At 34.1% G+C, this 14141-nt stretch overlaps 2 protein-coding genes across 4 annotated transcripts; both read left to right on the forward strand.

The window, feature by feature from the left end:
• The first annotated feature begins 3977 nt into the window (after positions 1-3977).
• Positions 3978-5482, forward strand: LOC108226733 (uncharacterized). Of its 2 annotated transcripts, none has more exons than XM_017401728.2 (5): positions 3978-4135; positions 4234-4356; positions 4474-4569; positions 4709-4911; positions 5008-5482. In XM_017401728.2, exons 2-5 carry the CDS (start codon positions 4261-4263, stop codon positions 5225-5227), a joined length of 615 nt encoding a protein of 204 aa, XP_017257217.1. In that variant the 5' UTR covers positions 3978-4135; positions 4234-4260; the 3' UTR covers positions 5228-5482. The 2 variants fall into 2 exon arrangements, with proteins under 2 accessions (XP_017257217.1, XP_017257218.1); XM_017401729.2 differs by having other exon boundaries at positions 5011-5482.
• Positions 5483-9130: 3648 nt separating this feature from the next.
• LOC108228072 (serine/threonine-protein kinase PBL35-like) lies at positions 9131-13587 on the forward strand. Of its 2 annotated transcripts, XM_064079596.1 has the most exons (7): positions 9131-9266; positions 9408-10661; positions 11160-11531; positions 11628-11759; positions 12034-12176; positions 12271-12394; positions 12782-13587. In XM_064079596.1, exons 2-7 carry the CDS (start codon positions 9665-9667, stop codon positions 13111-13113), a joined length of 2100 nt encoding a protein of 699 aa, XP_063935666.1. In that variant the 5' UTR covers positions 9131-9266; positions 9408-9664; the 3' UTR covers positions 13114-13587. The 2 variants fall into 2 exon arrangements, with proteins under 2 accessions (XP_063935666.1, XP_063935665.1); XM_064079595.1 differs by lacking the exon at positions 9131-9266 and having other exon boundaries at positions 9273-10661.
• Positions 13588-14141: the final 554 nt, after the last annotated feature.

Below are 14141 nucleotides of genomic sequence, written 5' to 3' on the forward strand. Positions count from 1 at the left end.
GCTATTGCTTTTTACTGTAAGAAAAAGGTCAACCAGCCCACCTACCGCCTCCAACCCACCTAGTCTTGATTTTTCTGGTGCCCGCGGCCCACTTGTTGTCGTCGCCGGCCCAGCTCTTCATGTGTGGGCTTATGTAGCCCATTTTCAAGTGTGGCCCCGTATAGACTCATGATACATTTTGTGACAATTATAAATAATCATATGTAACATTTCAATTATCATTTTAGTCCAACCCCTTGTTTATCATCTACCCATACCCTTCCCATCTCTTTATATCTGAAACCCTAAAATATATGCCGCCGACTTTCTCACTTTTGTGAAAACGATCTATCAATCCTACTACTGAATTCAATTGTTATAAACACAAATGATCCTCATAAATTAAAGTCTCAAAAACACTGCCACACCTAAAATCGCATTGTTATATCTTGATATGTGCTTGATTTGTTTGCTAGTTTCACGATTTTTTTGAATCTTCATTCTTTTATGCCCGTAAAATGACGATCTCCCAATTTGGGTAGATAAATCGGTAAGTTATTTTTCAAACCGATTTGTGGTATATTACGTTTGGATCTGATTAAAAAATTTCATCTTACATCATACATGTATTAAGTTTGAGGTTCTAAAGTCCTCGGATGCAGATCAAATTTTATGTTTTGGATAAACAAAAACTCGTGTTGCTAATTTAATAAGTAATATTTTGTAGTTGTTTATACTCTTAAGTTTCAATAACTTTGAAGTCCTAAAACCTTTGGATGCAAATCAAATTTCATATATAAGGTAAACGGAAATTCGTATTGCTGATTTGATATATAATATTTTTTTTGATTGTTTATGCTCTCTAATTTCAGTTGTGATCCTCTATATATTTGTTGGTGGTCCAATTATGTCACCAACAATTATTTGGCACATTTCATATTGTTGTTACTCTTTTAATTTGGTCCATATAATATTTTGTTACAGAATTTATAATCAAATTTAGATTATTTAATTTTTTTTAATAAATATTTTATACTTACAGTAAACAATGAAGAAAGTGCTTCCAGACTTTTCCGGAGTTATGACTATTCATGATGCTTCTTCTTCTTCTCCCAAACCAATTTTAAAGACTTCTCTCGCTCACTCAAAGTCAAGAGAAGTACCTCTGCTCTTTTTAAACATGTTGTGAAAGACATCTGTCCAGTTTGCTTGGAAGACTCTGATGTCAACCAAAAAATGTGCTTACTCAACTGCACTCACATGTTTCATGAAAATTGCATTGTTCAATGACTTCGTTAGAAGAATACGTGCCCTTTGTGCCGCTGCAAACTATACGAGGATGAAGATCTTTTGATTGTAGAAGAATGTCTAACAGGGAGAGCATTCTCTTGATATCTTGGTTAATCGAAAATTATATTGTATAGCCTTGTACTTGATATAAGTATGTCAAGAATAGTTTCATTATCCTATGTAATAATATAAATTTTGAGAAGCTGTGTATGTTGAATGATGGATAATATTTTCATGTGTGTACTATGTAAATTCTATATGATCGAAATAGGTTTATAAATCATGGAAATTTGGAGTGTGTTCTACTTGCGACTTCTTGATTTTGCAGGGCAAATTTTGCCTTTTTTCAGAACAAACGGAATGATTTAAATTTTCTTAGGATTTTTTTTACCAAAGTGCTTTGGGCAATTGCTATAAGAAAGCACATTGAATTGAGTTGGAATTTAAGATCATTATGCAGACCTACTTATCCTAAATAGCTTTGGTAGCTAGGAAATCTTTGAAGTTCGGTAGCTTTACTCTTTTTTACTATCTTTTTCTTAATTTCTGTGAAAATCAAAAGATTTACATAAAATGGAATGGAGGGAATATATAACTTTTGAGCGTAATTGGATACCAACATTAACTAGCATGATCAGATAGTCCACAGAGCTTACTTATACTCTAGATTGTCGTTCCCGATCCTCACCTCAAGATTTATTAGCCTATATACTAATTTGTTAGGTATATAAATCTTATAATCTTATAATTTTTTTAAGAAAAAATTATGCAACTTCTACTTACTTACGAATCAAACACAAGCACTCTTACTTACGAATCAAACACAAGCACTCTTACTCAAAAATAAATACAGTCAAAACTCTTAAAAACACATGGAAAGGTTTAAAGAACCAGAATACTCCTCAACTGTTAGGATCCACTTGGAAGTTTCCAAGAACTTATCTTTCCGTGTACTTTATCCATATGTTATTTCAACACGTTAGTACACTTAATTACTATAATAATTTAAGATTGGAGGTTGTAATCAAAGACTTCCGACAACTTTTGATAAGTCAGTCAACTCTCTGATCACTTACCCCGATATGTAGTTTTCATGATATATAGATTTATTTTCTGTTAATTTTGTGTTGTTGAATTTGAATAGATTGCTCCAACAATAAGCTTGATCCTCACCGTCAGTTATCTTTTCTTCATCCTCCATTACCTCTGTTCTAATGACAGAGCATTCAAAAGGGGTGGTGATTCTCATCACTTTATTAAATATCTTGGTTTATAAGCTCCAGAAACTCCAAGAAGCTCAGCAAAAAAAGCGCTTACCGCTGTCTATTAGACAATTATGCCGTCGATTTTCATTTCATGACATCAGATCAGCGACAAACAACTTGGCCTGTTTGGAAACCTGGATTTCATTTGAAATCCAGGATTTGATCAAATAACTTGTTTGGGAATTTAGAGTTGGATTTCATTTCAAATCCAGACATTCAAATGTTAGTATAAATCTGAGGATTTGAAATGACAACTCAAATCCTGTCATTTGAAATCCATCATTTGAAATGAAATGCATGTTTCCAAACGGCCCCTTAAAGAAGAATTGGTGATCGGTAAAGGTGGATTTGGAATTGTTTACAAAGGTATCATTGAAGAGAGAATTGTTGCTGTAAAGCGGTCAAAAATCATGTCTAAGCAAGGAAGCAAGGAGTTTATGACCGAAATTAAGATGCTTTCGCAGTTTCAGCACTGACCATGGCCGGCTCTAACTAAAAGCAAATCAAGATGGGGCTCAGGGCTCCCAAACAAAAAAAGACCCCAAATTTTTAAAACTTCTTTATATATATGTATATAAAAATATCGGTCTTTCTAATGTGTGCCCAAACGCACACAATAAGCACCAACTTTAAAATGCCTTGTTTCAATTGGTGGAATTGATGTGAATGCAGGGGAGCCATTTACATTAATTATCCATTCACCAATCAAAAACTAGTATTCTCATGAGAGTTAGTGATTATTGTGTGCCCGTGGGCACACCATAGAAAATTCGTAAAAATATTAGTATTTGTTTTGTTAAAAAATTTATTGAAAACAAAGTTTTATCAAACCCTTTTAAATTTTTTAATATATTTAAATAATATAAAAAAACTGCGTTATTATTCAAAAATGAGAATAATTAATTAATTTATCATTTTTTGAAAGAATTTTGAAATATAAATGATATTTGTTATGTTACTATAAATAATATTTATATAAATATTTGATGAAAAAAATTAATATATATATATATCATGAATAATTGTGATTGAAAATGTTATTACATTTATCAATATGTATCATGTATGAAATGTATAGAATAATTTGTCTAGTTAAATGTAATATCAAATTTATTAAAATAAATATTAATTATTAACATAAAAGTTACTAACGTCTTTTTTTTCTTTTTGTCTGTATAAATGATAAAATATTAAGAACATAAAATTACTCCTTCAACTTGTGTTTTCATTTTCACTCCTCTGTGTGCATTTGTTCATAACTCTTCTTCTAATTAAGCTACTAAATTATTATAACCTTTTTTTTTTTAACCATTTCATCTTCATCATTCAACATCTAATATTGAGATAAGGATCTTTTATTAATAAATTCATATTATATTAAAAAGTTTTATATATAAATATGCAAGGGTTTCATTTTTAAGTTTTGCTTAGGGTCTCAAATTTGGTTGAGCGGCCCTGACACTGACCCTGCTTTATTGGAACCGATGTAGGTTGTTCGAGAAGTAAAAGATGGTCTCAGCACTGCAACCCCTGCTGCTCCAGATGTGAAAATCAAGAAGCCAAAGTCAACACATCCTAAACCTTTCAGACTAAGGACTGATGTATGCAGAAATAATTCCACCTTAATCGTAAATGTTTAAAGGAAGGCACTTTCTGTTGGTGAATTGGAGAAGGCTAAGATTTATTATTGTTTTTTCAGGAGCGGGGTATTCTTAAGGAAGCGAACATGGAGAGAAAACTTCACCATCCTCAGATCCAAGCTGCAGCAGTTTCTGGTTTTCGAGGTGGAAACTCACAGAGAAGACGTGGAAATGATACCAAAGTTAGTAATTTTCCTCGTATTCTATTTTAGTACTTCTACAAGATAACTTGAGATTAAGTTCTTCATTCATAATAAAAGATGAAAGCTTCTAATTTTGATAGAACAATTTTATGACAGGAAAATGAAAAATTATCAGCACAAAGCAACGGAAGCAATAATAATTTCGAATGTAATGTTAAAGAATCATCAGAAGAAGTGCAAAAGGCTGCAGCTGTAAGTTCTTGTCACTAGTGTGTAATTTAAAGTTATATTTTTCCATAAATCTGAGGTTTATAAATTATGTTCTACTTTAACTCTTTAAGGATCAACGTATGCAACTAGTAAAAGTTTGCTCCTTTATTTTAACTTACAGAAGTTGAGCAGAACAGCTCGCCTGCAGACTATACGAGAGCAAGCATGTAAAACTCCACAAAGACGTTTCAATTCGGTGCAGAAAAATCCGAATCATACAAGTTTCTCACAAAAAGATATCAACAATAATGAGAATAAAAAACCTGAGGATTGCACAAGAAAACTAAAATCACCTTCTCTGAGTCAACTTGTTAGGCCTGAAGGGTGAGGATTTTCAACTTGCATAATTGTTGACCTTGTTAAATGGCATATTCTTCAGAGACTAATTTTAGATATATGTTTTATTATGATTGCTTCAAGTAGGAAGCAGATGAATTCATTGAAACCCCAGGGCAATGGGCTCTGCGTAATAAAGGAAACATCAAAAGCTAAGTTAGCAGGGAAGCCATGTCAAAGTGGTATGGTCTCATCAACAAAATCAGCAACTTCTGCTGCATTCAAGACATCATCATCCAGGTGCCCAACTTTTCACACTGTTAGCGTATCCAAGAATCAGGGTTGTGCAAAGAAGATTAAGTAGGTTATTCCCGTTGTATCCTTGTTGTTATCTGTATTAAGTTTTGTTGTTCATATATTGAATTACTGCAAGTCCTCGAAAGGTTTGATCTTATAGGCTCAATTTTTCTGTATTATGCTTGGAAGCTTCAGCTTGAAGAAGAAAGACATGTTGTCGTAGAAAGTATATATAATTTGTTCACTTCCTTCAGATTGTGTAGTGCCTTTTTCAGAATTTCTGTTTGTATGAACTTTCTACGAAAGAATGTGTTGCAAAGGACATCTCAGACCATTTTACATACAGCAAAAAAATAATTGATTATATTAAGCCTTTGTAATCTTGTTATATGTATTAAGTTTTGCTTGGAAGCTTCAGCTTGAAGATGACAGTTGGAGCAGAAAGTGAAGTCTATAAGTGATACTCTAAGTAATTTATGAGTTAATAAGTTAATAAAGTGTTGGGATGTTTTGATAAGAGGAAAATGGAAGTTCGGACATTTGAGGAGAAAGTGAATAGATATGAACTGTGTCTGGTAGGGAGACTACTGACTCAGAAGAATGTCAATGTTAGAGCAATGAAATCGAAAATTGCTGATGTTTGGCAGCCATTGGGAATCAGCATTAAGGAGTTAGATCAAGGTATCTTTGTATTTCAGTTTTTTCACAAGGAGGATCTGCATTGGGTAACAAAGGAAAGGCCTTGGATGTTTGATAATGTTATGCTGATCCGGGAGACAATTGCTGCGGGTGAGGATCCTTTGAAGGTTCAGCTGTGGCACCTGACCTCCCTATGGACTTTCCGATGGAAGCTGTTGGAAAGCAGCTTGGGAATTTCTTTGGCGAATTCCTTCAATATGGTGCTAAAAACAATGCATCGGGACTGCATGAGAATCAGAATCAGAATTGATGTCAGGGAACCTCTCAAACGCAAGAAGAAGTTTGTTAAGGATGGTACAGTGTTCACTGCAACATGCAAGGCTGGGAGAATTTTGCTTTTCTTGTGGCATGGTCACTCATACGGATCGATTCTGCAGACAATCTGACTCGGGGTATAAACGTTTTATATTTAAAGTGGGCAAATGCTAGACAATCTGACTCGGGGTTTTGCACAGAAGACTTGGTAAGCTGGATACATTGCAATTTTGCAAGAACAAAAAAGGATATATAATTACTTTCACTAGCAAAACAAACTAAGCCGTGACAATAACCCACTATAGATTCAATAATACCTTTATGATCCAACTTAATAGTCGTGGGAACGGGCTCATTAAGCAGAGAATATACAGAACAAGTCCAGTAGAGGTATTTGTGGAGATAAATATTTGTATAGATTTTGAGTTAGATAGTTTGGTTAATTTGTTTTCGTTATTTGCCTCTAACGAGTTTGTTCATAGAGGTATTTTTTTAGAGATGAGTTCGTCTTTATAAATTCTTCTAATTATATATAATTTAACGAGGATTTGATATACTCATAGGAGGATGACAAATAGTGTTAAAAATGTATTTCATAGTTAGGCATTTTCTTAATCACTTTCATAGTTACAATTGTTTTAATAACATTATTTATTGCAAGTTGAAGTGACTAATTATGGTATCAATGCCGGAGATGTTGAAACTCTTGATAAGATAGTTTCCTGTTGAAAAGGAAGTGGTTACAAAACGATCACTCCATCACTCGAATATGTTATTTTCACTCGAATATGTTATTTTCGTTTATAATATGTAGTTTAGTATTCCATTATTAGTTTGTAGTATCAATGGAGTTTACCATTCTTGCTATCTAGTTGCATATTGAATGATTGTGACATTAAAATTCAAGTTACACGGATTGGCTATTGTTTTTTACCGTAAGAAAAAGGTCAACTAGCCCACCTACCGCCTCCAATCCACCTAGTCTTGATTTTTGTGGTGCCCACGGCCCATTTGTTGTCATCGCCGGCCCAGCTCTTCATGTGTGGGCCTATGTAGACCCATTTTCAAGTGTGGGCGCTTATAGACTCATGATACATTTTGTGACAATTATAAATAATCATATGTAACATTTCAATTATCATTTCAGTCCAACCTCTTTTTTATCATCTACCCATACCCCTTCCCATCTCTTTATATCTGAAACCCTATAATATATGCCGCCGTCTTTCTCACTTTTGTGAAAACGATCTATCAAGCTTACTACCGAATTCAATTGTTATAAACACAACTGATCCTCATAAATTAAAGTCTCAGAAACACTGCCACACTTAAAATCGCATTGTTATATCTTGATATATGCTTGATTTGTTTGCTAGTTTTACGATTTTTTGAATCTTCATTCTTTTATGCCTGTGAAATGACGATCTCCCAATTTGAATAAATAAATCGGTAACTTATTTTTCAAACCGATTTGTGGTATAATACATGATACATGTATTAAGTTTGAGTTTCTAAAATCTTCGGATGCAGATCAAATTTCATGTTTTGGGTAACCAAGAATTCGTATTGCTAATTTGATAAATAATATTTTGTAGTTGATTATACTCTTTAGTTCAATAACTTTGAAGTCCTAAAGTCTTTGGATGCAAATCAAATTTCATATATAAGGTAAACGGAAATTCGTATTGCTGATTTGATATATAATATTTTTTTTAATTGTTTATGCTCTCTAATTTTGATTGTGATCTTTTATATATTTGTTGGTGGTCCAGTTATGTCACCAACAATTATTTGGCACATTTCATATTGTTGTTACTCTTTTAATTTGGTCCATGTAATATTTTGTTACAGAATTTCTAATCAAATTTAGATTATTTAATTTTTTTTAATAAATATTTTATACTTACAGTAAACAATGAAGAAAGTGCTTCCAGACTTCTCCGGAGTTATCATGACTATTCATGATGCTACTTCCTGTTCTCCCAAACCAATTTTAAAGACTTCTCTCGCTCACTCAAAGTCAAGAGAAGTACCTCTGCTCTTTTCAAACATGTTGTGAAAGACATCTGTCCAGTTTGCCGACTTTGATGTCAACCAAAAAATTTGCTTACTCAACTGCAATCACATGTTTCATGAAAATTGCATTGTTCAATGACTTCGTCAGAAGAATATGTGCTCTTTGTGCCGCTGCAAACTATACGAGGATGAAGATCCTTTGATTGTGAGAGCATTCTCTTGATATCTTGGTTAATTGAAAATCATATTGTATAGCTCTGTACTTGATATAAGCATGTCAAGTATAGTCTTATGATCCTATGTAATAATATAAATTTCGAGAAGCTGTGTATTTTGAATGATGGATATTTGTACTATGTAAATTCTATATGATCAAAATAGGTTTATAAATCATGAAAATTTGGAGTGTATTCTACTTGTGACTTCTTGATTTTGCAGGGCAAATTTTACCTTTTTCGGAACAAAAAGAATGATTTAAATTTTCTTAGGATTTTTTTTACCGAAATGCTCTGGGTAATTGCTATAAGAAAGCACATTGAATTGAGTTGGAGTTTAAGATCATTATGCAGATCTACTTATTCTAAATAGTTTTGGTAGCTAGGAAACTTTGAAGTTTGGTAGCGTTACTCTTTTTTACTATATTTTTCTTAATTTCTGTGAAAATCAAAAGATTTACATAAAATGGAATGGAAGGAATATATAACTTTTGAGGGTAATTGGATACCAACATTAATTAGCATGATCGGATAGTCCACAGAGCTTACTTATACTCTGACTAGTCCATAGAGCTTACTTATACTCTAGACTGTCATTCCATATCTTCACCTGGAGATTTATTAGCCTATATACTAATTTGTTAGGTATATAAGTCTTATAACTTTTTAAGAAAAAACTATGCAACTTCTACTTACATACGAATCAAACACAAGCATTCTTACTCAAAAATAAATACAGTCAAAACTCTTAAAAATACATGAAAAAAGTTAAAGAGTCGGGAACTGTTAGGATCCACTTGGCAGTTTCCAAGAATTTATCTTTCCGTGTACTTTATCCATATGTTATTTCAACACGTTGGTACACTTAATTATAATAATTTAAGATTGGAGGTTGTAATCAAAGACTTCCGACAACTTTTGGTAAGTCAGTCAACTCCCTGATCACTTACCCGATCTGTAGTTTTCATGATATATAGAGTATCTTTATTTTCTGTTATTTTTGTGTTGTTGAATTTGAATAGATTACTCCAACTATAAGCTTGATCCTTGTTCCAATGACAGAGCATTCGAAAGGGGTGGTGATTCTCATCACTTTATTAAATATCTTGGTTTACAAGCTCCAGAAACTCCAAGAAGCTCAGCAAAAAAGGCGCTTACCGCTGTCTATTAGACATTTATGCCGTCGATTTTCATTTCATGACATCAGATCAGCGACAAACAACTTTAAGGAAGAATTGGTGATCGGAAAAGGTGGATTTGGAATTGTTTACAAAGGTATCATTGAAGAGAGGATTGTTGCTGTAAAGCGGTCAAAATCCATGTCCAAGCAAGGAAGCAAGGAGTTTCTGACCGAAATTAAGATGCTTTCCCAGTTTCAACACAGCCATTTAGTCTCTCTCATTGGTTATTGCGACGACAGTGAGGAGATGATACTGGTTTATGAATATATGCCTGCAGGAAGCCTTGCTGATCATTTGCATAAGAGGGTGAGAAGAGGCGACACGATTCTGCCTTCTTTGACATGGGAGCAGCGCCTCAAGATTTGCATTGGGGTAGCCCATGGATTGGACTACCTTCACACGGGTACAAGCATTGATGAACGGGTGATTCACAGAGATGTGAAGACTGCAAACATTCTGCTTGATGAGAATTTAGCAGCTAAACTTTCGGACTTTGGATTGTCCAAAACAGGTCCAGCAAATCAGACGTGTACTTATGTGAGCACCCGCGTCAAGGGCACCCACGGTTATCTGGATCCATACTATGTGGCAACTCACAGACTGACCAGGAAAACAGATGTCTATGCATTTGGTGTAGTGTTGTTTGAGGTTTTGTGTGGAAGACCGGCTGTGGATAGGAGTTTGGATGAAGAGCAAATTAGTTTAGCTGGATGGGCACAACAGTGCTTCGAAGAGGGGCTTTTGGAGCAGATAATTGACACCAATATCAAGGCAAGCATTTCTTCTGATTCCTTGAACACATTTGTTGATGTTGCTATTAAGTGTTTACTTATGCAACCGAAGCTGCGTCCTACTATGGCTGAAATTGTGGTCGGTCTTGAGTCTGCATTGGCATTGCAAGAAAAGAGTACATCCTATTGTTTAGTTGAAATAATGCCTCTTGATTACACTTCGCAAGAAGATGTACATTCTTCAACACTGGTGGTGAAAAATACTGACCATAAACGAGAACACACTGCACAAGTGATTGTAAATGTTTCTGATGCTTGGTATCTCAACAAGCAGTCTTCTGCTAGGACGACATTCACAAAAAGGGTTGTTGCTCTTTTCTCGGTTACAGCTCGAGTGTTCTCAGGTATACCTAAACCTTTCATGTATCAATATGTAGGCATATCTTACCTTGAGAAAGCGGTAATACTGGTTTGTGTCAATTAGCCTGTAAACCATTTTTATGAAATTAATGATGATCAAAGTAAAAAGGATGAAATTAAATGATTTGTCTCTTTATAGTTTATACAAGAAGATGCTGAAACCAACTTGTTCTTATTGGTGGAAGATTTATTTTAAGACTTATTTGTAGCACTTACCAAAATATTCCAATACTAGATACTACTTTCTCCTTTCTCATAACTGATTCTTTTTATCCATAATTTAATCCATGAACATAACTATTTTAGCATGATGTTTCAAAAAAAAAAAAAACTATTTTAGCATGAGCAAAATTTTCCAAAGCATTTTCGTCACTTTAAGACAAGAACTTGTTACAATAAGGGTTTTGCTCTCTGTCTACTTGTCATTTTAATGTTCTTAGAATATATAAATTGTGTTTTAAAGGTTCATTTCCATATGTCAGGCAAATTAGTCAATAGAGATGCCAGGACAACAAGATACAGTAATACTGTACTGTCATTCAATAGTAATAAAGCACAGGCCGCCAATAGTCCATCCTTTATAGCAGTATATTCATCGGTGCCACAAACACCTTGGGTACAGGAAGAAATTCTTCCGTCATCGGAGTTAAAGAATTTTAGATTTGATGAAATTAGAGCAGCTACTAGGGAGTTCAATGATGCAAGTGTGATAGGAGAAGGTGGTTTTGGTTGTGTTTATAAGGGTTGGATTGATGAGAACACATTTGCTGCTGTAAAATGGGGTACTGGTATGGCTATTGCAGTAAAGAGATTAAATGTAGAAGGTTTACAAGGCCACAGAGAGTGGTTGGCAAGTATTTTTTCCTGTTACTTTCATTTTCCATTATTCTGGTTCAAATGTCAGTCAAGCTGGATAGTTAAGTCTCTTTTAACCCTTTATGTACAGGCAGAAATTAATTATCTGGGTCAACTTTGTCATCCCAATCTTGTGAAGTTAATTGGGTACTGCTGCGAGGACGAACACCGACTTCTAGTGTATGAGTTCATGTCTCAGGGCAGCTTGGAAAATCTTCTATTCAGGAGTGAGTTTCTCAATCTTACCACACCCAAATGTTGTCTGTAATGTATATGTCAAATGTAAAAGCATGGTATAATGTTGCAAAGGAATTACTCTGCTTGACCTTGAGGTTACAATATAACAATATTCAAATTATATATTTGGCTAATTCTAGTTATTCTCATGTGCCACTGTCTTTAATATGTATCTCCGGTATTATGATTGAGGTTGTATATAAAAATTTATGCTTGTGAAGATTGATTGATTATAGAATTTGCTACTTGATTTATCTGGAACAGGGGATTCTTCGGTTAAACCTCTCCGTTGGCATCATCGTTTACGTATTGCTCTTGGCGCAGCAAAGGGACTTGCATATCTTCACAGTTCAGAAGCAACAGTGATATATCGAGATTTCAAAACATCCAATATATTAATTGACTCTGTATGTGGAACAATATGATTGGTGTCATAATTGTCAATCAGTGTCCCATTAACTATTAATTTTTGCCTAAAAAACTTCAATTTCATATTGACAGCAATTCAATGCGAAGCTCTCTGATTTGGGATTGGCAAGAGATGGACCAGGTGATGGAGGAACCCACGTTTCTACAGGAGTTTTTGGAACACATGGTTATGTAGCTCCAGAATATATTGCTACAGGTTAGTAATTGTTATTCCACGTATTTAAACTGTTGGAAGCTATGAACACACTGGATTTATGTTATTATTTTTCTTGAGAAAGTTGATAATTAAGAGGATAGTGGAAGCAATTAATATGAACGTATAAAGCTTGCTTCTTTATGTCCATAGCATTGGTTAACAAACCATATTAGACTTTATGGGTAGCTATGGTTTATCCATTTATGAAGTGGTAACTAGTACAATGGAAATCTCCAAGTCCATGTCCATGTTTTTTTTTTTATAGTACTTAAGGTTGTTAGAAAGCCCAGATTCTTGCTGATGTATTATCCAAGGTTTTAGATGTGCTGGTTACTTAACAATTCTCATTGTATCTCTCAATCCCAAGTTATTTTCCTGTCTATGCAGGTCATCTGACAATGAAATGCGATATCTATAGCTTTGGCGTTGTTCTCCTTGAACTTTTGACAGGACGGAGAGTAATTGACAGTACCCTTCCAATAAAAGAACAGAATCTGGTTACTTGGCTCAAGGCTTTCCTCAGCAGCAACCATAAAATTTTGCAAGTCATGGATGCAGACATCGAAGGACAGTATACTGTCAAAGAAGCATTAAGAGCTGCTTCCCTGGCACTTAAATGTCTCTTAGTGGATCCCAAATTAAGAGCTGATGCAAACCAGGTGGTAAACGCAGTAGAGCAGCTTTGGGATTTGGTTGGTGCAGAGAAATATATGATTTGACACCCATGATAAGGTCTAGAATGCAGTCACCATACAAGTACCAGTAAAAAACAAAATACTTAAAAGTTTACATATCAGTGACTTATCTTGGTGACTTCTGCATTTGTTTAAATGTTTTTAAGTAGTTAGTAAGAAGTGTTTAAAGAGATCATGGAGGATGGAGGTGCAGTGTTAGCTGAAGCTTTTATGAAAGACATGAAGCTCAATGGTAATGGGGGGAACTATGAGGAACTACACTTGTATGATGTGGAGGACGAAGATGATCTGTTTGATCTTTTCTAAATCTAGCTTCTTGAAATGGTGTTTGGCGTTTTGGTTGGCTGCTGTTAGTGTGGGTCGGAGCAATGCCAGTGGGTCGTTTTCTTATTTTAGTTTATTGTAGTTTATGTCTGAGTTTGGACTTTGGAGCAGATGTTTAGCTTCTTAGCTTTGTGTTTCCTGTCAAAGATGAAAAGAAATTGATTAATACCAGTACACCTAATCAATTTTAGGAGTCTATTAAGACGTACTAATGTTAGGACGCCTTAACTAGACGTACTAATGTTAAGACGTCTAGTTGTAGGAAAACATGCAATAATTATAATTTATGAGTCATTTTACACATGCATGTAAATATGTAATATAGGATTGTCAAAAAAAATTGAAAATTTTGATATTTGTACGAAAAATTTGTATTCATATTCGACCAAATATTATATGTATCCGAAATGAACCGAATATTATCCATATCTGAATCTGAATATTTCGAATACGGGTATAGGCACATCCGTATCCAAAAATAAATAAATAAATTTAAATATTTTAATATATATACTTAAAAAAATTAATAATATGTCATTTTTAAAAAATATTGAAATAATATTTTCACTACACCATATATGGCTTTCAGCAACACCTGAAAATGTGTGTCCAAAAGCCCAAAAACTGTTGCTGAAAGCAAAAAAACAGGCTATGGCTACACTTTTGTCAAATTAGAGAGTGTTACAAAAATCGCCGCTACCATAGGGGTCTGAGGTAACACTTTTGGT

This window comes from Daucus carota, chromosome 6, assembly GCF_001625215.2.
Source record: "Daucus carota subsp. sativus chromosome 6, DH1 v3.0, whole genome shotgun sequence".
Taxonomy (NCBI): Eukaryota; Viridiplantae; Streptophyta; class Magnoliopsida; order Apiales; family Apiaceae; genus Daucus; species Daucus carota.

What these genes read in the sequence shown, in the direction of transcription:
- LOC108228072 (XM_064079595.1), top strand. Translation starts at nt 9,401, where the DNA reads ATGACAGAGCATTCGAAAGGGGTGGTGATTCTCATCACTTTATTAAAT. An exon ending in CCACAGAGAGTGGTTGGCAA is followed by an intron (nt 11,532 to 11,627) that starts GTATTTTTTCCT and finishes ATGTACAGGCAG; the next exon opens with AAATTAATTATCTGGGTCAA. An exon ending in GGAAAATCTTCTATTCAGGA is followed by an intron (nt 11,760 to 12,033) that starts GTGAGTTTCTCA and finishes TATCTGGAACAG; the next exon opens with GGGATTCTTCGGTTAAACCT.
- LOC108226733 (XM_017401728.2), top strand. Translation starts at nt 4,261, where the DNA reads ATGGAGAGAAAACTTCACCATCCTCAGATCCAAGCTGCAGCAGTTTCT. An exon ending in AAGTGCAAAAGGCTGCAGCT is followed by an intron (nt 4,570 to 4,708) that starts GTAAGTTCTTGT and finishes TTTAACTTACAG; the next exon opens with AAGTTGAGCAGAACAGCTCG. An exon ending in CAACTTGTTAGGCCTGAAGG is followed by an intron (nt 4,912 to 5,007) that starts GTGAGGATTTTC and finishes GATTGCTTCAAG; the next exon opens with TAGGAAGCAGATGAATTCAT.